At 42.1% G+C, this 24,435-nt stretch overlaps 1 protein-coding gene across 1 annotated transcript in view; it reads left to right on the top strand.

The window, feature by feature from the left end:
* The window catches only part of LIX1 (limb and CNS expressed 1), a 58,706-nt gene extending 35,548 nt beyond the window's left edge, over nucleotides 1-23,158 (top strand). Inside the window, exons 3-6 of the mRNA XM_008055049.2 lie at nucleotides 5,209-5,349; nucleotides 8,380-8,475; nucleotides 20,618-20,695; nucleotides 22,709-23,158. Of these exons, the coding sequence (XP_008053240.1) occupies nucleotides 5,209-5,349; nucleotides 8,380-8,475; nucleotides 20,618-20,695; nucleotides 22,709-22,996 (603 nt within the window). The 3' untranslated portion in view covers nucleotides 22,997-23,158. The remainder of the gene's footprint in view (nucleotides 1-5,208; nucleotides 5,350-8,379; nucleotides 8,476-20,617; nucleotides 20,696-22,708) is intronic.
* The last annotated feature ends 1,277 nt before the right edge of the window (nucleotides 23,159-24,435 follow it).

Raw genomic sequence — 24,435 nt, 5'->3', positions numbered from 1 at the left:
AAGTAAAGACATGTGTCTGCTTTAAAATCTTGATACTGGTTAGGTCTCTGTAGTCCTTTTCCATGCTTTCTGGGTAAAGGCTCTTTCTGTTTCCCCAGCCAGGCTGAGTTGCACTTTGATCTCCCAAGCAGTGCCATTTGGTTGTAAATGTATGTGGTGCTTTTGATCTAGTACTTAGCCAGTCTTATTTAAAATAGATAGCTTCTTTTATCTAAGTAGTGTTTACTAGGTCTCTCTCTCTATGAAAGATGGTTTAAATTGCTATTATTTAGATAGAAGTTGTTTCTGAAGAGTACCCGGGTCTGAATCTAATTCTCTCAATTCTAAAACCCCAACAGCTCTATTACAGATTTTGTAAAGCCAAACTCCTTTTAAAATGAGCTGTTCCTACAGATGTCAGGTAATACTTGCAACAACTTTGTTTGCTTTTTAAAGGAGAACTGATTTTCTAAAGAATAATTAGCCTACCCTACACTTAGACAAAAATAGTCATCCCAGAGTGTCTGGAATGACAGTCTGAATGAATGAAACAACCAATTCGCCCTCTGAAATTCAGAAATTAAATCTAGGTATTACTATATTTCTACTACTTGGAAGGCTGAGCAAAAGGATCGCCTGAGCCCAGCGGGTCGACGCTGGACTGGCCGTGAACATGCCACTGCACTCCAACCTGGGCGACAAAGTGAGACTCCAACTCTCTCTCTCTCTCAATATATATATATATTGCTAGGTTATACATACCATATAAGGTATATTGAAATGGGACTTTAAAAAAAATCAGAAGTCTACATCTTTCATTCTTTTCTTGAAGGGGATTTCTTGGACATTATGTCTGGTTCTTTAGTGACTTGTTTTTGAGTCTCCTAGGCTGCATTGTTGCTCATTCAGCAAACTGTTACAGGGGCAGGGGAGCTCACAGCCTGGGGATAGGGGAGGAGAGGCAGAGCATTAGCAGACAATGACACTGCAGTGTGGTCAATGTCTCCCTTGGACAGTGTCCTCCCAACCTATCCTTGAGAGTGTTCAGCGAAAGCTTCCTGAAAGAGTTGTCACCTGTCAGTGAAAGACTGTTGTCCTGTATCTTTTCAGCCAAGCCCATAACACAGAGCCAACCTATGTATCCAAACTCCCCTGGCTTAATACAGGTGGCCTAAAACTTGGAAGGGGTCTGAACCTTGAATTTAGGCCTTGTAGCCTGAAGTTACCCCAAAGTCTTCCTGCCTGTTATTCAACACCAAGAAGAAAAACCCCAGACTACTTTCCACATACATTTGGGAACTTTAGCTCCAGTCTTCATTTAAAGGGGATATGGGAAATTGGTCTTTGTTGTAAATTAAAGTAGCTCCTTCTGCCTTTAATTGTTCTACTTTGTCAGGCTTCTGGTAGATGTTTGTTCATTCTCCTCCACCCCATCTGCCCATGTTGATATTCTTGCCATTTTGAAAGTCCTATCAGCCAGGCTCGGTGGCTCAGCCTGTAATCCCGTGCTTTGGGAGGCCGAGGTGAATGGATTGCCTGAGCCCGAGGGTTCGAGACCCGCCTGAGTAACTTGACGAGACCTCATCTCTACAATACATCAAAAAATCAGCCAGGCGTGGTAGCGCATGCCTGTAATTCCAGTTGATTGGAAGGCTGAGGCGGGAGTGGCCACTGCACTCCAGTCTGGGCAACAGAGTGAGACTCTAACTCAAAAAAAAAAAAAAAAAAGTCCTGTAATTCCTTCATCTGCACACTAACCATGTGCGAGTTTCACGCACTGACCTTGACCTAGGCTCTGAGGAGGATGCTCGAGAAAAACACAAAGACTAGCTGGGCACAGTGGCTCACATCTGTAATCCCAGCACACTGGGAGGCCAAAATGGGAGAATCTCTTAAGGCCAGGAGTTCGAAACCAGCCTGGGCAGCATACCGAGACCCTATTTCTACAAAAAAAATTGTTAAAAACTGGCTGGGCATGGTGACGCATATGCCTCTAGTCCTAGCTACTTTGGGATGTGAGGCAGGAGGATCACTTAAGCACGGGGTCAAGGCTGCAGTGAGCTATTATCACACCACTGCATTCCAGTCTGGGAAACAGAGCAAGTCCCTGTCTCAATACATGCATACATACGAGAACTGACAATTAAGTTTGCAAATTCATCCTAGAAAAAGTGCTACATACTATTGCTGATTATCACTACAGTCACCTTTGAAGTGCTCCCCCTTGGAAAGCTATGCACCAACACCAGCTCTTAGTCCACCCATCAAAGCAATTTTGAAATTCTTTTTCTGGAATGGCCATCAGAGCTATCATCGCAAGAATGTTGGAGCTTGAATTAGAGCAATGAACAAACATTACATTTTTTCTTAAACTTGACAAGAGTGAAAGTGAAATCAGGGACATGTTAGTCCAAGTTTATGGGAATAATGCTATGAAGAAAATGGCAGTGTACAAATTAAACATTTTTCTGAGGGGAGAGAAGGCACCACTGATGAAGAGAGGTCAGGACGACCAGTCACAAGGAGAACTGATGAAAACATTGCAAAAATTCATCAAATTGTGCATCAAAATCACTGGCTAACTATGAGAAGCATAACAGACCAAATAGACATGGATAGAGAAACAGGAAACTCTTAACTGAAAATCTTGGCATGAGAAAGTGTGTGCAGAAACGGTCCCAAAGGAGCTCTTGAATCATAACAATGCACCAGCTCACATAGCACTGTCTGTGAGGGAGTTTTTAGCCAGTAAACAAATAACTGCATGGGAACACCCTCCCTATACACCTGATCTTTTTCCTTTACCCAAATGACTTTTTCCTTTATCCAAAGATAAAGAAAATATTGAAAGGAAGAGATTTTGATGACTTAAGAACACCAAGGGTTATACAAAGACAACACTGTTAGCCAGTCCAGGAAAAGAGTTTCAAAATTGCTTTGATGGCATGTGGACTATGTGCTGGCATCAGTGCATAGCTTCCCAAGGGGAGTATTTTGAAAGCGACCATAGCGATATTCAGTAAGGATGCATGTAGCACTTTTTCTAGGATGCTTCACGAACCCAATTGTCAAACTTCAGACATACATACACAAGTAAATAAATAAACAAAGGGCTCCTCCTAGAGGCTGGGGAACAGACGACCCATAGTCAAGCACAGGATCATTACAATACATAGACACTACTGTTCGAGACCTCATCTCTACAATAAATCAAAAAATCAGCCGGGCGTGGTAGTGCACGCCTGTAATTCTGGCTACTTGGAAGGCTGAGACGGAAGGATCGCCAGAGCCCAGCGGGTCGAGGCTGCGGTGGCCGGGAGCAGCCACTGCACTCCAGTCTGGGCGAGAGTGAGACTCCAACTCAAAAAAAAAAAAGAAAGTTTGGGGTGAAAATCACAGGGGACCTGGAACCTGACCTTGCAGGGGACTCCAGCTGGGTGAGTAGAGAAGGCGGGAGTAGGCTTCTGTAGGACATGAGAGCGTAAGTTTGGAGTATTTCTGGGACAGTGCAGAGATGGTCAACATGGGCAGATGGGGTGGAGGCCGAACGTGCTGACAGCAAGCTAGAAGAATCTGGCTTTCTGTTTATGGCACAGAGCCTTTGCAACTATGAAACTGTAGATGAAGTGTGATCTTTGGTACTCTCCCCCCTCTTTCCTGTCAGTCTGTGCTACTGATTCTGAGAATCATGCTTTTCAGGTAGTGGGAGCCTTGGAGATCAGACAGCTTAGTCCCCCTATGTGTCCAGTGAGAAAATTTGCTCCCAAAGTTCAGGTGGTTCAGGTGCATTGGCACAGAGCAGCAGAGCAGAGTAAGATGTGCCTGGCCACCCCAATGATAGGACCTACACCTGGGCTTCTTCTGCTCTTGGTACTTGTCTCCTCCTGTGAGTCCTGGAGGCCAGGACCCTAGACAGTTATCCATAGGTTCACAGGAGCCTGCAGGAAAGAGACCATCACATCCTAGGCCTTCTAGTCAATGTGGGCTCCAGGGACAGTCTAGTTCTCACAGGACTTCATCTCTCTATATGGACTACTGGGAACTAGGCAAACGAGAACTTGAAGAATAGAAGTTGTCAGCTATTGAGAAAAGACACAGAGGCTGGTCTGTGGCTCATACCTGTAATCCTGGTGCTTTGGGAGGCCAAGAACGGAGGATCACTTAAGACCAGAAGCTCAAGACCAGCCTAGGCAACAAAGTGAGACCCTAATCTCTACAGAAAATGAAAAAAAAAAAGAAAAAGAAAAAGAGAGGACAGAAAAGAATTAGAATGCACTGAGCAGATTTGTGTGAGCCACAAGAAGCCAGACTAGGATAGGAAGAAGAAGAACATTATTACATTTGGGAGAAGTTTTGTTTTTTTTTTCTTTTGAGTCACTAATCATAGGCTGCCTATGGCCCCTCACCTAGAGAAAGCTGGATGGAGTATGACTGAGAGCAAGGTAGAAAGGCTGGTTGTCAAGAAAATCAAGGAACTGTTGCTAGAAAGAATGTGGAGGATAAATGCTGGAAACATGCACACATACACACACACACACAAAACAACAGCTATTGACAACAGCACCCTCATACTCACCTGGAGATAAAAATGTCTGCCTGGTATGTTCCTGTAAGTGTTTCCTGTGCCAAGTATTCTCAGTGCTTTATCTATATTAACCAATTAATCCTAGCCTCAACCCTGCTATTAGTCCCATTTTATAGAGGATGAAATTGAGGTACAGAGATGCTAATTAACCTACCCAAGATCTTACAGCTAGTAAATGCCAGAGTTGGAGTATAAAACCAAGCAGTCTAAAATGTGTGTTCTTAATTATTGTGTTACAGGTATCTCCAGTTTCCTTATTTTCCTTCTTTATGTATTTTTTCCTCTAGAATAGGGGTTTGAGAAAGGCCCTAATAAAGAATGTAAATCTTATAGCACACAATAGCAGCTATTATTCCTTTTTTTTATTATTTATTAACAGAGTATACAAAGTCTCTGATAAATGGTAGACATTCAATGATTATGAAATAAGACAAAAGGTAATTGAAGACCAGCCAAGACATTCACATGGACTCTATAGCTGAAAGAAAATCTGGGCGATCTTAAGGGACATTAGCAATAAGTATGAAAGAATAGGTGCAGATTGTCAACCGATGAATAGAAATGTCCAGAGACCCAAGGATGCGGGGATGAAGCAGTGAGATGCTGAATTCTTTAATGACTCCTATTCTCCTCCCCTTCTCAAGTGCTGCTTAAGTAGAGCGGAGGCCAGACGAGATGCAGCTAAAGTGGCCCTAATCAACTCCCTCTTCAACGAGCTGCCCTCCCGCAGGATCACCAAGGAATTCATTATGGAAAGTGTGCAGGAGGCAGTAGCCTCTACCAGCGTGAGTACCCACCAGGGAAGGCAGGGGAGGGGATGGCTATACTGAGGGACCTGAGGCATTGAAATATTGGGAGATGTCAAAGTGAGCACATTCTTTTGTTTTCTTTTTCTTTTTTTGAGACAGGACTGTCTCTGTTGCCCAGGCTGGAGTGCAGTGGCACACTCATAGCTCACCACAGCCTTGACTTCCTGGACTCAGGTGATCCTCCCACCTCAGCCCCTCAAGTAGCTGAGACTATAGGTGTGCACCACCATCCCTGGCTAATTTTTCTATTTTTTGTAGAGATAGAGGTCTCATTTTGTTACACAGGCTGGTCTTGAAATCCTGGGCTCAAGCAATTCTCTTGCCTCAGCCTCCCAAAGTGCTGGGATTACAGCTGTGAACCGCTGTGCCTGGTTGCAAATTATTATTGTAAAAATAGTATAGATTCAACTTTAACCCATTTAATTGTTAATTTTTAGGGAAAAAAAAAACTTGAATCAGAAATCATGAAATTAGAGCTGAATCCCCATCCCAAATCTCAATTATATTCTTTAGCTTCCCTGGATCACAATTAATCAAGCTTTCAATCGAAGTGATATAATTAAATGACCCACCTTGATTTGTTTAATTGAATGTTTGTTTTGAAGAATGCTGATTCTTTTAGGACCTAGGAATGCATGCAGCTGAATATTGCTTTAGTCTAGTGATAAACTAGCTCAGTTTCCCCCAAATTTGAAAGATCATAAAAATCATCAGACCTAGCACTCCGGGCGGTGAAGGCAAGAGGATCACTTGAGAATAGGAGTTCAGAAACAACCTGGACAACATAGTGAGACCCTGTTTCTAAGATTTTTTTTAAAAATTAGCTGGGCATGGTGGTGCAAACCTATTATTCCAGCTACTTGGGAGTTTGAAGCGGGAAGATCACTGGAGCCCAGGATTTCAAGGTTTCAGTGAGCTATGATCACACCCTCACTCCAGCCCAGGCAATAGCGAGACTCTGTCCATAAAAATAAATAAATAATCATCTGAGGCATGTATTGAAAGTACCAGTTCCCCAGCCTGTGTGGCCCTGCAATCTTATTTTTAAGGAAAGGCTGACTTAAATGTCGGAATACCCATAAGCCCAATATGTGTTAGCTATTAGTATTATTGTGGTTAATATCACTTACCTCTTCCAGAGAGCTTTGAATTTTTCTGTATTGGACACAGTTAAATGCAAAATGCTTTAAGAGTAAAATGCCTTGCCTTAGAAATTTAGAAAGGACATCTTTTCAGCAATTCAGAACTGGATTATTAGTGCCATGGATGATTTGGTGCTCCCAACCCCCATTACCTCCAAACTATAAGCCAAGGAGGAAGCCTTGGGTCCCCGGCTGTGGCAGGTGTCTCCCTGTGTGTGCTCAAGGGCAGGAACTTGGCATTCCCAAAGGGACTAGCCATTTCCAGCTTGCCATTTAGCAAGAATAAAGCTTCTTGGAGATTTCCTTCTATTTCCCTTAATCTGACTAGAAAGGTTCTGTCATTCTGGAGAAACTACTGATAATGAAGAAGACATTATCAGACTAGCAGCAACCCCTTTCCCCTCATAAATACTCCTATCACTTAGAGCAAAGATAGGGAAGAGGTGGAGAAAACAGTGATTGACCTAGCAGGGAGACAGCAGTGAGATGGCTGGGATCTCTGTTCTATATCTGCCCTGAGGATGAAAGGAAGCCTTTATGTTCCGGCCCTGTAACTTTTAAGTGCCTTTGAGGAAGAGAAGTAACAAAAATGATGCCTGATTTACATAAGTGTGGAATTTGTTCAGGAGCAGGGAAGGGCCCTCAGCATAAAAGTAATTTGTCATTTTCTCATGGAAATTTCTAAGGAAAGAAAATATATATGGTTTGCATACTTCTGGATGGATTTCCTCTGGGATATTTAAAAAGCCAACATAAATATTTCAGCAGCAGTGTGTTAATGTTGCTGCATTCAAAGGCTATAAATTTGCTGCTATCTGATGCTGGCACTTGTTTGTTTAGTCTCACAAAGTCACCATTGCCCACCTTCCCAGGAATCTCTGACCACAGGACATGGAAGGACAGGCCCAAATGCCATTTCAAAGCTGTGTTAGCACCACTCCCCACAACCAAACTAAAAGGAAATTTCATTTCTACCTGTCACTCACCCACCTTGTTTCCTAAAGATTACATGGTCAGGAGGTGAAAAAATATAAACCAAAATCCATGTCTCCAGGCCAAACACCAGCAATTATGAAATGTTCTCGTTAAGAATCATGGCAGTAAAATATAAATGGTCCATACAACTAAAGAATTCTTTCCACATCAGCAATATCATCTTGCCTGGTTGTCATTGGAATCAGGGCAAAGTCCATGTTTTAAGATTTCCATAACCAATCAAGGTAGCGTTGGAGGGCAGCCACGCAAATGTTGCCATCCACCAACAAAAGCGTGTGCAATGATACAGAAATGTTTGCTTTTGGAAAACTATTCTATCAGCAAGTAAATAATCAGTTAACATTCTAAAACTAGATTCAAGTAATTACAAAACCTTCTCTGCTTTGAGTCATGGTGAGATTAAGAATTTTATCCCAAGCCGGGCTCGGTGGCTCAGCCTGTAATCCTGCGCCTTTGGGAGGCTGAGGTGAGTGGATTGCCTGAGCCCGCGGGTTCGAGACCCGACTGGGCAGTGAGACCTCATCTCTACAATAAATCAAAAAATCAGCCGGGCATGGTAGCGCATGCCTGTAATTCCGGCTACTCGGAAGGCTGAGGCGGAAGGATCGCCGGAGCCCAGCAGGTCGAGGCTGCGGTGGCCGGGAGCGGCCACTGCACTCCGGTCTGGGCGACAGAGTGAGACTCCAACTCAAAAAAAAAAAAAGAATTTTATCTCAAATCAGCTGGAGACTTGGTTGCAGAGTGCACATCTGTTCAGGTTAGGCCAACAATAGAAGCTTAGCTGTGTGGCCACAGGATTAATTTGTGACCACTCAAAGAAGAGGAGGAAAACTTAGTGATATTTCCTTTTTCTGCCTTCCTTCTCCAGGGCACTTTAGATGATGCAGATGACCCCAGCACTAGCATTGGCGCCTATCACTACATGCTGGAGTCAAACATGGGGAAGACCATGCTGGAGTTTCAGGTACTTGCCTGCCTGCCACATGTACATGTGACTATCTATCCAGAAGCCTGGGAGAAATGCAACTCTTATCAATAACATCTTCTGTCCCAGTGGTGCTGGGGAGGTGCAGTGTGATGCTCCATGGGTTCTTTGATTCAGCCACAAAAATGAATTTCAGAGCGAGTTGCAAGTATAGTTTAAGACAGAATTTATTAGAAAGAAAGAGACATGCCCAAGGGGCATGGGAACCTTAAGAGAAAGGACACGTGTTTGCCTTTGACAAGAAGTTTTTTATACCTTTACAATGATTATTAAGCAAACCATGAGCTAAGAGTGGAGCACTGCAGGTATCCGGTCACAAGATTTTTTGTTTTTGTTTTTTTAATGGAAAATATAGTTTATTTAGAAAGTAAATCGGTGAGATAGAGAAGAGATTCATCTCCCCCAGGTAGGGGAGGGGGCCAAAGCATACAAAAACATGGTGACCATAGTTCAATGAACACATGGCCTGGCCAGTACTAAACAAAACAATGGACTGGTCATGAGTTTTGATTACCATATCTCCACCTTCTCTGAGATAAGAGGGGTGGGCTGCAGGTGTCTGGTTCTGAGTTTTGATGATGATCTCTCAATCTTCTGAGGTCACAAGGATCTTTTAAATAATTAGTCATAGCCGGGATCGGTGGCTCAGCCTGTAATCCTGCACATTTGGGAGGCTGAGGTGAGTGGACTGTCTGAACCCCCGGGTTCGAGACCCGCCTGGGCAACTTGGTGAGACCTCATCTCTACAATAATTAAAAAAATTAGCCGGGTGGGGTAGCATGCACCTGTAGTTCCAGCTACTTGGAAGGCTGAGGTGGAAGGATCGTCAGAGCCCAGCGGGTCGAGGCTGTGGTGGCCGGGAGTGGCCACTGCACTCCAGCCTGGGCAACAGAGTGAGATTCACTCCAACTCAAAAATAAATAAATAATTAGTCATTGCCTAACTAGATTTGAGCTTTTCTTAGAACATCATGCCTGTGTTTTGGGTAATTCCCTGTTATTTCTGTGATTTACTGCACTGGTAGATCCAGATTCCAGCCCACAGGGTGGTCAAGTCTGGTGTGCCTGATCATTTGGGTGAAGGTCATGTACCAATAGGAAAAAGGTTTAAACGTTTACCCTGTTTTAACTTAAACTGCCTACAAGAAACTTATCTATGTCTATCTATCTATGCACTGAATAACCAGCCTCACCAGTAATCTACTTGTTTTTCTTTTGGTCTTTAAGCATTTTGGTCATTTAAATTTAACCGTTCTAGAATCCAATACAGGAATCCCATCTCAGCCACACCTCAGTAGGCCTAAAGGAATAAGCAGTTGGGGCACAGTCTTTGTTTGTTTGTTTGTTTTTTGAGTTGGAGTCACACTCTGTCCCCCAGACTGGAGTGCAGTGGCCGCTCCCGGTAGGCTCCGGCGATCCTTCGCCTCAGCCTTCCAAGTAGCTGGAACTACAGGCGCGCGCTACCACGCCCACCTAATTTTTTATTTTATTGTAGAGATGAGGTCTCACCAAGTTGCCCAGGCGGGTCACGAACCTGCGGGCTCAGGCAATCCATCACCTCAGTCTTTGTTTTTATGAAGGAAAGTGAAACACTTAAGTATAAGGAACAGGTGAGGAACACCACAGTCTTGCAATTCTGTAGCATCTCACCATTGTTTTGATACAAAGCTCCCCCTTAAACTAATTCAAGTAGTTTGAAGTATTTGTTGTGACTATCTGGTTCTTAATCTTCAGAAGTCATAGATAATAGCTCCTGCAGTGTGTACTATGTAACACACCCCTCGGATCTGGCTTTTTTTTTTTTTTTTTGAGTTGGAGTCTCACTCTATCACCCAGGCTGGAGTTCAGTGGCATGCTCACAGCCACCCCAGTGTCGACCTGTTGGGCTCAGTTGATCCTTCCACCTCAGCCTTCCAAGTAGCCAGAACTACAGGCGTGCGCTACAATGCCCTACTAATTTTCCGATTTATTGTATAGATGAGGTCAGCCAAGTTGCTCAAGCTGTTCTTGAATCCATGGGCTCAGGCAATCCCCTCACCTCAGCCTCCCAAAGTGGTGGGATTACAGGGTGTCCTGCTTTCTGTTAAACAATTTACCACCTCCTATCACCAACCAAATCCAAAAAAATGAGTGACCTGTAACCCTTTTTCATCCACTACTAATAAGAAATAATGGAGCTGAGGAACGATATTATCTATTTTTTTGCAAAATAAATAATTATATTAATAACAATAGTAATATCAGCTGACACATATTCGATGCTCATTTTTTCTGGTCTAGTGCTCAGCATTTAACCCTTGCAATAACCATGTAAGGCAAATAGTCTCATTATCTCCATGTTATCATTGAACGATGTGTATCATAGCTACAGACAGCAGAGCCAGAGTTTAGATCCAGGCATCTGATCTCTGAGCTCACATACTTTACTATTATCCTCTGTTGGGCTGAGCTGATTTAAATTCAGTAGTTACTGGGCATGAAACGTATTTCCCTCTAAACTCGAATATAGTGGAACATCCATATACATGCCATGCAGGTGGAAATCAATATGCAATAAAATAGCAAAGAGCCTTTGCCCCTAGAAATTTTATTTTCTTAGGTTAGACTCCAAGAAATAATCAGAGATTATATTCCAAGCAGCAATCAGAGATTATAAAGTTTAATGAGCAAACATTTTCGGCATGGTTTTTTTTTTTTTTTTTTTGAGAAACTTGCCCGTGGCAGGTCTTTCTGCCATGAAACTCTCCTTTTCCTTCTCTTCTTTTCACTAGTAAACTCTATTTTAAAACTTAAAAAATAAAGTTTTTTCATCACTCTGTAATTTACAGTGATGCTACAGCTAAACCCTGAAGCCTTCAAATAGCTTCTTTGGTACCTACCTATCAAACTCCTTTCCTGACCACAACAGCTTAGCCACTTCTCAGGTGGAGATGTCACTCCTACCCCATTTGTTTTAAATCAATGTTTTTCTTTATTACCCACCTGTATGAGTAAAACAAGAATGCTCTTTCTTTGCCCATCCGAAATCTTGGTCATCCTGTCTTAAGTGGCCATGGTCTCACTGATTGGTGACGTAGCCTGTCTTGGTTTGGGAGCAACTAGATATCTTTTTTTGTTTTTGTTTTTTTTAAGTGAGAAAGCAGGATTTATTGAGAGGACAGAGAAGCTCCCACAGTGGGAGGGGGCCCGAAGAGGTTGCCCCTACTAGGTATCTGTTATGCCTATCCTCTGGAGTAGACGGGGCAGGCGGGAGCTTAGTGGTTCTGGCCCAGGCTCTGCAGTGGGATGGCCAGTTTTAGCCTGGCTCTCTGTTCCTTACCTCAAAAATCTGTTTTCTAACATGTGTGTAAACCAGGGAGAATAAGACTACCCTCCTCAGGGTGCCATTGTGAGGATTAAATGGCTCAGTATAGGAAAAGTCCAGAAGAGCTCATGGAAGATTAACAACCATTATTATGTGTATTTTTGAAGAACTGCCTTACTTGAAATGCCAGAGGCTACTAGGTAGATTCCTCTGGCAACTCTATCTAACCTATCTGTATCTGAACCTGCACAGAATGGTCCAGAGCCTCTGCTGTTAAATAAAAGGGTAGATCTGTAGAAGACCCATTTTAGCACAACAATCTAAAACTAAGCAGATTTTTTAAAAATTTAAAAAGAAGAGTTCTTTCAAGAGCAAGAACATAAACTTCTTTTTTTTTTTTGAGTTGAAGTGTCACTCTGTTGCCCAGACTGGAGTGCAGTGGCACGCTTCTGGCCACCACAGCCTTGACCTGCTGGGCTCCAGTGATCCTTCCACTTCAGCCTTCCAAGTAGCTGGAACTACAGGCATGCACTACCACACCCGGCTAATTTTTAATTTATTGTAGAGATGAGGTCTAGCCAAGTTGCCTGGGTGGGTTTCGAACCTGTGGGCTCAGGCAATCCACTCGTCTTGGCCTCCCAAAGTGCTGGGATTACAGGCTGAGCCACTGAGCCCGGCCAACATAAATTTTTAAAAATCCTACGGAGCTGGGTGTGGTGGCCCATACCTGATATCCCAGATACTCTGGAGGCTGAAGTGGGAGGAGCACTGAGGCCAGGAGTTCACAACTAGCCTGGGCAACATAGTGAGACCCCCATCTCTTTTTAAAATTACAAAGTAAAAAAAAAAAAGAATAAAAATCATACAGACCTTTATGTGAAGCCTGCTTTACCACTTGCTACTGGTGAGCTCACCTATTCTGAGAAACAGTTTTCTAATTTGGGAATAAAATGCTCATTTTGTAGGATTTTCGTGGGATTTAAATAATGTGACATTTACAAAACAGCTAGCGTAATGCTTCCCCCAAACAGGAATCTCTTTTAATTCCTGTCCCCTCCGCCACCGACCACAAAAGAAAGCTACTTATTTTATATGAAATGAACATTGCCTGCCTCAGTACACTGTAGCTTGTGTGTGATTTCACAGCTGTTTTCAGAAAAATCAAGAATGATTTTGTGCGTGGCTGGGTTTGCCTGCCAATGATGGGGAAAGGTGAGATTAAAAAAAAGAAAAATTCTTAAAATGTTTTCCACGTGCTATGAAAGGCACTACTCAACCTCCTTTTAGTAATACTTTAATTGCCTTGCTATAGGCAATGTGTGTTTTCTGTGTGGTCTGTGTTGTAAGGTATTTAAATATGTGAAATAATAATTTAAATCATACTGTGGACATGCTTCATAAATTCTGATAAAGGAGTCTGGGAACAGGACAGGGGACAAAGGAAGAGGAAGATGTGAGGGCAGGGAAAACCCAACCCTTCTCTCCCCATGGGTACTAGCAGCCCAGGAGGAGGGCCACCGAGCATATCTCTCTTCCTTCCACCAGCCCTGGATGCCTGCTGGGACCAGCACATTCCTTCATGGACTGAGTTAAATGCATCAGCTTGTTTCTGAACATAGTGGGAATTGACCACAGACCTGGGCTGTTTCTGCAGCCGACACAGCAATTCAGTACCCCTGGTGGGTAATAGATGTGTGTTTGTATCTAGCTATGGATGACTATACCATATAAAAACAAGGCTGGTGTCTCCAGACTGCCCTCGGGCATTCAGGGGGGCCAGTCTTGCAGCCAGCCCTCCGAGGAAACATGATAGGCCTCTGCTTACCTTCACTTCGTGGGAGGGAGGCTGAGATGCCTGTTTTGAGGTAGCCTCACCATAGAGAAAACCGCCTGCTGTTTGGGGGGAGGGTTGGGAGCAGCACTAGTCACTGGGTCTTGTCAAGGTCAGAATCTAGGAGAACTTTGACTGAAGCTAGTTAATATATTTCTTCTGAAGCCTAATGCGACCCAAGGAAGAGTTGTTTATTTACATCTTTGCTAAATTCTCCAGGTCGCCTTTTAAAACCTCATCCCATAAACAAATTTCCTCTTAAATTCATTCTCTTGGGTGGGGAGATGGTGCCCACCTGTTTTTCGAGTTCTCCAGTTGCAGTGTTTGTTTTTCTTATTTCTGATGAATCACAGAGCCAAGCCAGTCTCCCAGACAAAGTTCCAGAGTCAAGCCGCGAGCGAGCGCTTTCTCACTACAAAGTAGCTGAAAAGCCACGCATTGTTTCTAATAGGAAGAAGCATGGTGTGGACCGGTTGTCCCTGTAAATGGAATGAATGGCAAAATAAGCCAGGCAGGCTGTAGAATGAGCGCTGCAACTGAAATTTTCCCCGAAGAGGAAAGAAAACCCACCTGAGTCTTCATTCGACTGTAAACTTACTTTGCTGATCAGAACCAGCTACATATTTTTGCAGGGCCCAGTGCAGGGACCCTTGTTCAAAAATTATTAAGAATTTCAGGCTGGGCTCAGTGGCTCAGCTTGTAATCCAAGCACTTTGGGAGGCCGAGGCAAGAGGATTGCTTGAGCCCGCAGATTCGAGACCAGCCTGGGCAACTTGGCGAGACTTCATCTCTACAATAATTCAAATTAGCCAGCTGTGGTAGCCCACGCCTGTAGTTCTGGCTATTTGGAAGGCTGAGGCAGAAGGATTGCCGGAGCCCAGCAGGTCAATGCTGGGGTGGCCGTGAGCGTGCCACTGCACTCCAGCATGGGCGATAGAGTGAGACTCCAACTCAAATAATAATAATAATAATAATAATAATAATTTCAGAGCCTTAAGCCAAGCACGGGGCCCTGTGTTACTGACTGCATAGAACTCCCTGACGCTCATGAAGCCGGGTTTGTTCCTGAGACAAAACCACAGAAAGGGCCCAGGCAGGGGTAAGGCCAGTGAGGCATTTTTCTCAGGCACAAAACCAAAAGGAATGCTAAAACAAACAAACAAACAAACAAAAACCCTCAGTACTCAAGATAAATACTATAAGGCAATATTTTAAAAACTTGAAATGAATGAAAAAAATTCATGATAAACAAAATGTCGACATTTTAAATAAAAGACCCTGAAGGTGTGTGACTCATTCCACTCACTTAAAACCTTGCCTCACCCGTCTCACCCTATGAGGCCAGCTTCTTGCTTTTCTGTCAGTCCACTCAGGTTCCTTACCAGGCTTCCAGAATAGCCAACATAGCAAACACCATAGCACATAAGACTTTAGTGAGAAGTAAGGATAGACCCATATTTGAAACAGAGGTCTCCCTATTTTGCCCAGGCTGGGTTTGAACCACCATCCTCCTGCCTTAACCTCCTGAGTAGCTGGGATTACAGGTGCATCCACTAAGCCAAGATACACTAATGTTCTTTGGAGTGTCAGAGTTTCTCCAGGTAGAAAGCAAGCTTGTAAAAACCAGGCAGCAAGGAATCAGAGTGAAACTAGGAAGCGATTCCTCACAGAAGTCCACAGCAGCCCTATCCTTGCAAGTCTGCAATAATTGCAAGGATTACCTTGGGCTGAGCTGAGAGCTCATACACTTTCAGGAAGGTTTTTTTTTTTTCATTAGTGACAGGGTTTTGCTCTGTTGCCCAAGCTGGAGTGCAGTGATGTGATCATGGCACACTGCAGCCTCGAACTCCTGGGTTCAAGCAATCCTCCCTGCCTCAGCCTCCCAATGTGCTGAGATTACAGGCATGAGCCACTGCACCCTGCCCTTGGGAAGATTTGAAGATAGTTAATTTGGTCTTATGGGGCAGGGGGAAGAAGACAGGAAATATGTGGAAATATTGAAATATACTATAATGACGCTGAGATTAATATCTCTGCAGAGGGCAGAGGGGGGTAAAAAGTAGATCAGGAAATAATGCAAGAAGGTGGGAAGAAGGTCATCTTTCTAGGGAATTTTAGAACAGGAGCAACACTGAAGAAGAAGCCATTGTGTTACTGAAAAGAAAAAAAACGTTTGGTGATGGGATAGAAATTTAGAAAAACCAGAGGGAATGAAGAGGATGACCTTCATGCTGGAGGCAAAAACAGTTCAAATCTCTTTGGGGAAATATTTTAAAGATGAAGGTTGTCCAGGGGCATGAGAAAGGTTTCTGGTTCTGTTCACAGCAGAACTGTGGATTCTAAAGTCTTAAGGGGATTTGCAGGGTGGAATGACAGCAGTTTATCTGGAGGTAGGGGAGGGAGAGGGTTAGTGCACAGATAAGAATGGGAACTCAGAAGACCGTGGAGGAAGAAGAGTATGTTTCTATGGCAACAATTATCAGAGAACAGAATTAAGAACCCAGTTAGCAATAGGCTGTTTCTCAAACTGGGTCACAAGGGACACAAGGACAATGACAAGATAGGTATTGGAAGCCACAGAATAAATCCAGCTGATGTTTCTGCGTTGTCAACTTTGCATGAAGATCTGGGGCTGGAGTTCTGGCATAGTCTGGTAGAGGAGAAGGGTCATAAATAGTTTCTCTTTTCAAAAAATGGACATATACAAGGGAATAAGAAATTCAAGTGAATTCTTATAAAACATGAAACCAAGAGATTTCTTATTTGCAAATATTGGCCCTCCTGTTACACCTCATAGAGATTGTTCCACATCAAAACATAAAAAGTGTTTCTGCTCTTTTTTTTTCTCCTTATTTCAATAGCTTTAGGTGGTACAAATGGTTTTTGGTTACGTGGTTGCATTGCATAGTGGCAATGAAATCTGGACTTTAAGTGTGCCCATCACTTTCGCCTTTGCACATTGTATCCAATAGGTGATTTTTCATCTCTCCACCCCATCCTCCCTCCCCATTCTGAGTTCCCTGTGTCCTTTATAGCATTCTCTATACATTTTGCAGAGTCTTAGGTTAGCTCTCACTTACAAATGAGAACATGCTGTGTTTGGTTTTCTGTTCCTGAGTTAGTTCACTTAGGATGATGGTCTCCAATTCCATCCAAGTTGCTGCAACAGACTTTATTTCATTCTTTTCAATAGCTGAATAGTAATCCATAATGTATGTATACCATATTTTCATTATTCACTAATGAATATGGGCATTTAAGTTGATTTCACATCATTGTAATTGTGAATTGTTCTGCAATGAACATGCGAGTGCGGGTGTCTTTTTTTGTTTGACAACCTCCGTTCCTTTAGGTAGATACTAGGAGTGGTATTGCTGGATCAAATAGCAGATCTACTTTTAGTTGTTTGAGAAATCTCCATACCAATTTCCATAGAGGTTATACTAGTTTACACTCCCACCAACAGTGTATAAGTATTCTCTTTTCTCTGCATCCACACCAGCATCTGTTTTGTTTTTTGTTGTTTTTTTTTAAATAATGGTCATTCTGACTGGTGCAAAGTGATATTTCATTGTGGTTTTGATTTGCATTTCCCTGATGATTAGTGATGTTGAGCATTTTTTCATGTTTGTTGGTCATTTGTATATCTTCCTTTAAGAGATGTTTGTTCATGCCATTTGCCCATTTTTTAATGGGGTTATTTGCTTTTTTCTTGCTGATTTGTTTGAGTCCTTTGTAGATTCTGGATATTAGTCCTTTGTCAGATGTATAGTTTGTGAATATCTTTTCTCATTCTGTAGGTTGCCTATTTGCTCTGTCGATTATTTCTTTCACTACACAGAAGCTTTTTAGTTTAATTAAGCCCCACTTATTTATTTTTGTTTTTGTTGCATTTGCTTTTGGGGTTTTAGTCATAAATTTTTTGTCTAGGCCAATGTCCATAAGAATTTTTTCTAGGTTTTCTTCTAAGATCTTTATAGTTTCAAGTCTGATATTTGAGTCTTTAATCCATCTTGAGTTGACTTCTGTATGTGGAGAGAGAGAGGGATCAAGTTTCATTTTTCTGCATGTAGCTATCCAATTTTCCCAGCACCATTTGTTGAATAGGGTGTCCTTTTCTCAGGGTAAGTTTTTGTCTGCTTTGTCAAAGATCAGTTGGTGGTAGGTATTTGGATTTATTTTTATATTGTCTGTTCTGTTCCATTGGTCCATGTATCTGCTCATTTATATGGCCACAAAGTATTCAGTGAGTCAGTTTAGTAGTCCTTAGGAAGGATAGCACAGATTTACCCTCCTCAGCCACTGGGGCTACTTTGAGGGAAACACTGAGACGCGCAGCAGTGAAATTTGCACTCTTACTGTTGCAAATCAGCACAGTGATATGATGGAGTGAAAATCCAGATGGAGAGAAAAAAGTGGAGGAAGAGAGGCCATTAGGAAGGCGGCCTCCCTGGGTGCTTACCCCGGACCCTGGGGCAGAAGGAGTAATTCGGTTGTTATTAATGTATATTTTAATGAATAGAAATAAGTGGTTTTGGTTTTACTGATGTCTCTGTGGGTTCTTGAAGTGTTTACCATGCAATGGAATATAGACAAAACACAAAACTGGTCTCAGATTCAAAACATTTAACTCTGATGGCCATTTTAGACATGAGAGTAGTGTTATTTGCACTTCTAATCCTCCATTAGCCTTAAGATTTACCAAATAATTTTAAGATGACAAAAACCTAACAATGAGTCTCCAAGTTTCATAATGGAAACTTATTCCTGAGCAAGCAGAGATAAAGACAATTAATAAAAGTCAGGGTTTTTTGGTTTTTATTTTTATTTATTTATTTATTTATTTATTTATTGAGTTGGAGTCTTACTCTTGTCGCCCAGACTGTAGTGCAGTGGCATGCCCCCAGCCACCCCAGCCTCGACCTTCTGGCTCCTGCAATCCTTCTACCTCAGCCTTCCAAGTAACCGGAATTACAACCGTGCGCAACCACGGCCCGCTAATTTTTGATTTATTGTAGAGACGAGGTCTCGCCAAGTTGCCCGGGCGGGTCTCAAACCTGCAGACTCAGGCAATCCACTCACCTCAGCCTTCCAAAGTGCTGCGATTATAGGCTGAGCCACCGAGCCTGGCCTGTTTTTATTTTTTTTAATAGACTGGGTCTCACTATGTTGTTCAGGCTTGTCTTGAACTCCTGAGCTCAAGTGATCCTCTTGCCTCAGCCTCCCCAGCAGCTAGGATATAGGTGCATGCTACTATGCTCAGTTAAAGGTTAGCTTTTCTGAATAAGCAGTAAGACATCTGTCTAAATGTTGTTTTCATAACTATTTTCAAGACCAGAAAATTCCTTAATTGTATTAAGCTAGTTTGCAATAATTATATGATTGTGGCTATGCTGTTAACCCACAATAGATGTCTCTCTGACAAAAAAAAAAAGAGAAAAGTCTATACAAGAAATGAGAATAACTTCAACGGAAAACTAGTCGTACCCACATTAGGAAAATACACTCTTCAGTGTGTTTAGACACCTTACCTTGCCATTGATATCAGACAAGACAAGGGAAGGATGGTGCTGACAGGCCTAAAGTTGTGCTCAGCCCTGGCCTTGGATATGGAAACTATGAATGGGTTTTAACGTCAATACAGCCTTATTGTCTGCACTTTAAGGCATTTTTCTTGACTGAATTTATAAATTTAGGAGTATTGTACAGTTTCTATAGTGTGTTCATTATATGTTTCATGTTGTCAAAGGCAAAATGGCAACAGATGCAGTTAAAAGTTCTAGTTGGTTTTTATTTGCAATTCTAGAGTTGAATGATGCCTCCTTCTTTAAAACAGAATGCGTGTTGCGATAAGCTGAGCAGAGCAAGTTGGCTTTGGGCAGAAGGGGATTGACAAAGGTAGAAACAAGGAGCAGATTGGTCGTCTAAAAGTAGCTTCCCCCTTAAAAGTTGAAGCAGAGGGGACTTTCTTATGACATCTGCTAAAACTGGCATGCTTGGGGATTTGGCAATGATCTCTTTCTTTCCTGACTTCTAGAAAGGTCAGATAAACAGCTTAGCTTCTACTCAGTGGCCTGGAACTTTAGCACAAGTGACTCCAATCTGGTCTGGCCTGTTAGGCCTACTGCTGGAGCTCAATCCAAACCAGTGGCCTCTTAGAAATGTTATTTCACAATATTTATATATTTATATTTTGGTTCACATTTTTAAAAAATTTACTTGAGTTGCTTTTTTTAATATATTACATAGTCATATGACTCAAAACCCAATAAATTTTGCAAAATTAATTAGAAGTTCTCCCTCCTACTCCTTCTCTCCTCCCTCATTTCTTTTCTCTCTCCAGAGACAATTAATATTATCAGATTATTTTGTATCTTGCCAGAACTCTTTTGGGTATTTACAAGCAAATATGTGTATAGGGATTTTTTTTTTTTCAGATAGTAGCACACAATACACACTGTTATACATCTTGCTTTTATGTTATTTTAACATCACATCATAGAATTCTTTATATCAGAACTTAGTGTTCTCATTCTTTCTTTATGACTACAAAGTATTCATTTGTGTGAATGCATCATACTTTGTTTAATCATTCCTTTAAAATGACCATTTAAGATAATCTCAGTCTCCAGCCATTTCAAAAAATGATATAATGTAAAACCTTGCCTATACATTATTTCTAAGATGTATTGGTATGTTTAAATAACTTATTGGGTGTTGAACTTTTAAGAGTGTATTCTTTTTAATATTGAAAAAAATGTGTCAATTATTTTGTCATTTCATTGTGCAAGTATAGATATAGCAGGAGAAGGAGGGAAGAATGTTCCAGAAGCCTGGCAACTCTGGTTTTTGAAAAGTCCCCAAGTGTCCTGACAATATTGTGTATTCTGTTTCCCTGATATATTTGGGGATCAGTTATGCCCTGCCCAACTCTCACCGATGTACATTTCTGCTTTAAGAAAAATGACAGGTGTTTGTGTTTTATAGGAGTTGATGACCATTTTTCAACTATTGCACTGGAATGGAAGCCTAAAAGCCCTTCGTGAAACAAAGTGTTCCCGACAGGTGAGATTTTTCAATCAATATTAGATTCACGTTTTATGTAAGCAGACATCTCATCACTTTCCTGAGATTTCCTTTATTTGGATTTTTTTTTTCTATTTATGCTTGGTGTTTTATTTATTAAGAGCAGAGGATATATCAGTTCAGTTCAGTTGAGTCCAGATTGACCCAATGTACACACTAAGAAGAATGTTGGCTGCACACAGGACTGCTCTAGATACCTGCAGAATGCAGAATGGAGGGACCTCAAAGACAGACAAGTTTCTAAGTCCACTGATGAACATACTCTACAATCCTCCCCTGGCTCCTGGGAATTCATGCCTTCTTACATCTTCAAGGATGCACTGCTTCTGAAACCTCCTCACTGGAGAGTGGTCAAGTTGGTTGTAGCAGGATATTTCCCGCCCCAGCAAAAGTCCCCAGAGGACATCAGAAATGATTATAAAGATTGACACACTGGCATTTGATCACTACTATTTTTTTTTTTTTTTTTTGAGTTGGAATCTTACTCTGTCATCCAGACTGGAGTGCAGTGGCCGCTCCTGGTCATCGCAGCCTCAACCTGCTGGGCTCCGGCGATCCTTCCGCCTCAGCTTTCCAAGTAGCTGGAACTACAGGCGTGCACTACCACGCCTGGCTAATTTTTGATTTATTGTGCAGATGAGGTCTCGCCAAGTTGCCCAGGCGGGTCGTGAACCCTCGGGCTCAGGCAATCCATTCACCTCAGTCTCCCAAAGCGCGGGATTACAGGCTGAGCCACCAAGCCCTCCTGATCACTACTATTTTTTGACTTAGAAATTTCTTTTTGAGTTTTCAGAGAAAGAGTCTATTTATTTGCTACTTATGAGAAGCATTCTTCTCTCCTTTTTAATACTAAATGTAAAGCTTTACCTGTATATGTAATCGGTTTCACCCTCTGTCCTCCAAGATTTATCCTTCCTATACCCACCATTAGGATTTGAAAGACATAGCTCATTTTTGAGAATCTCCTAACAAGAATTTGCATGAGGAACAAAGCCTCCCAGCCGGCAAGAGGAGGCTGGAAGTAAGGAGTTTTCCATGCACCAACACCCAAGAAGTTTCCAGCAAAGATGGAAAAGAAATGAGTAGCTGACAATGGCTTTGGTTATTTTTTTTCTTTTCCTTTGATTTTATAAAAGGCCTTTGAAATATGCTAGGTTAGTTATAAATACTTTTCCATGATTGTTTTTAATTTGTTAAGATCATAAATAACTACCCTATTTTCTTAAAAATAAAAATAAGCAATGCATCCACTCCACATGATCACATCTATAAGTGATGTGACTAGGTATTGGCAAATTGTTCACACAATAATTGATAGGCAGTAACTAAATTTTAATTATTCATAAAAGTAAGAGACAATGTACCATGAAGACATCATTATGATAATTATAATGAAAATATCTACATTGCATCATAAATTTTTAATATCCTTTCTGTAGTTATGGTGAGACAGCTGGACTGTCATCTTTCTTGTGCTGACAGCACAGTAGAAGTTTCTGTTTCTAAGTCTTGCTCTGACATGCCCTTGACTAAAAGCTTTTTTATTTCTGCAATGGGTGTGCCCAAATCCCATTGCAAGGGAGTCCCTCCATAGAGCTGTTTCCTTCTCTTCATCTTGCTGAAAGGAGATAACTCTAGGTAGGAGGGTTCAATGAATAAATAAGGTCATAGTCATACTGGTTGCTATAGGAATGCATTTTTAAAGAAAGACTTGTATTTCTAGCTGTGGCAGAACTTTACTTTGTGAACTTGATTGAGTCATTTCTGGGGGTATATTTTGACTCAACCTGGAGAAACTTACTTTGCTGAACTAGCTCAGCCCTTCGTTACCTTTTAAGTAGTGTGCCAATGGGGTTAGGTCTTGGTTTTTGAATGTCGGAGAGGTTGGGTTGTTGATAAGACCCTGACGGATGTGCGAAGCAGGAGAGACCATGTGTGCAGGTGCCTGTGCTCTCTTCACTGACACTCTGACCTTTGTTTCTTGGTCCCCAGGAAGTAATCTCCTACTATTCCCAGTATTCCCTAGACGAAAAGATGCGCAGCCACATGGCCCTGGACTGGATCATGAAGGAACGGGAGTCACCAGGGATTCTCTCTCAAGAGCTACGAATGGCCCTGAGGCAGCTGGAGGAAGCCAGGAAAGCAGGACAAGAACTCCGGTTTTACAAAGAAAAGAAAGAAATCCTGAGCTTAGCCTTGACTCAGATCTATAGTGACCCTGACACGTCCTTGCCCGGTGATGATCAGCTGAGCCTCGCGGCCCTGTGTGGCTATCACTAGTAGGGCCAGGCCCCAGGTACCTCAAGGATGGCAGAGGCTGGACTCTAACACTAGGAAACTCAGTGAAGGAGGTCCTTCCTCAAGGGCATTAGCATTTCTGGCTGCTACCCGAGAGCTGTACGAATTCTCTCCACCCATCCATTCACAGAATAGGAGAGTTGTAGGACTCTAACACGACCCAACTTTCCATGCAAACCACAATCCTGATAGTTCCACCTCAGAATGAAAGGATAGAGATAGGATTGCATAAAAAATATTTTCCAGGGCTGGCTCCAACCTCAAGCTTTTTTGACATGTGCCTTGCTAGTTTATCTATATTGTTTCAAAGAACAGGCCCAATATAGCATCCCCCAAAAGAATGGCAGCCAGAACTAGGACAAGTAGCATGATAGCAATTTTTAAAAATATTTAGAATTAAACAAATAACACAGATTTTTTTTTTTTTTTGAGACCAAGTCTTACTCTGTCATCCAGGTTGGAGTGCAGTGGCACAATCATAACTCACAGCAGCCTTGAACTCCTGGGCTCAAGCAATCCCACCTCAACCTCCTGAATAGCTGGGGCCACTGGTGCGTACCACCATGTCTGGCTAATTAAAAAAAATTTTTTTGTAGAGACAAGGTCTCACTATGTTTCCCAGACTAGTCTCAAACTCCTGGCCTCAAGCTATCCTCCTGCCTTGACCTCTCAAAGTACTGGGATTACAGGCATAAGCTACCACGCTCAAACCATGGATTGTTTTTAAAAGTACACAAGACCCGGGCAAGTTGGTGAGACCCTGTCTCCACAATTAAAAAAAATAAATTAGCCAGGCATGGTAGCATGCGCCTGTAGTTGTGGCTACTTGGAAGGCTGAGGCAGAAAGATCCCTGGAGCCCAGCAGGTCAAGGCTGTGATGACTGGGAGCGTGCCACTGCACTCCAGTCTGGGTGATAGAGTGAGATTCCAACTCAAAAAAAAAAAAAAAAAGTACACAAGGGTTAGAGGCTGTTCCTAAGCTTTGTAAGCTAAACAGTAGTTTACACTCTTCTAGGTGTGATCCAAAACTACAGTGGGAATTTTATCTGGACATCCCACCAGCAAAGATTTTGAGGTGGTAATAGTATGAAAATACTAGATAAAACTTATGTGGCTTAAAATGCCATTAGAGTAATAATTTTTAAAACCCACACTCTTCCATATATGGTGATGTTACCTAAAATAGCAGCTTCACTCTTATTCCTCAAGAAGAATTAATATTTAATTTTTACAATTCTTGCAATCAATCATGTTTTTTTTAATTTACAAATAGATAACTGGAACTAATTCGTTTTTATTTTTGCCACATCAGACATATGTGTACAGTGAAAAAAAATCAATGGCATTTTAAAAGTTAAAACATTTTGCCGGGCTCAGTGGCTCAGCCTGTAATCCCGCGCTTTGGGAGGCTGAGGTGAGTG

Source organism: Carlito syrichta, unplaced genomic scaffold, assembly GCF_000164805.1.
Source record: "Carlito syrichta isolate Samal-C Ts95f unplaced genomic scaffold, Tarsius_syrichta-2.0.1 Scaffold301643, whole genome shotgun sequence".
Taxonomy (NCBI): domain Eukaryota; kingdom Metazoa; phylum Chordata; class Mammalia; order Primates; family Tarsiidae; genus Carlito; species Carlito syrichta.
Note: the sequence above shows the minus strand (reverse complement) of the source record. Positions and strands in the feature narration are given on the sequence as shown.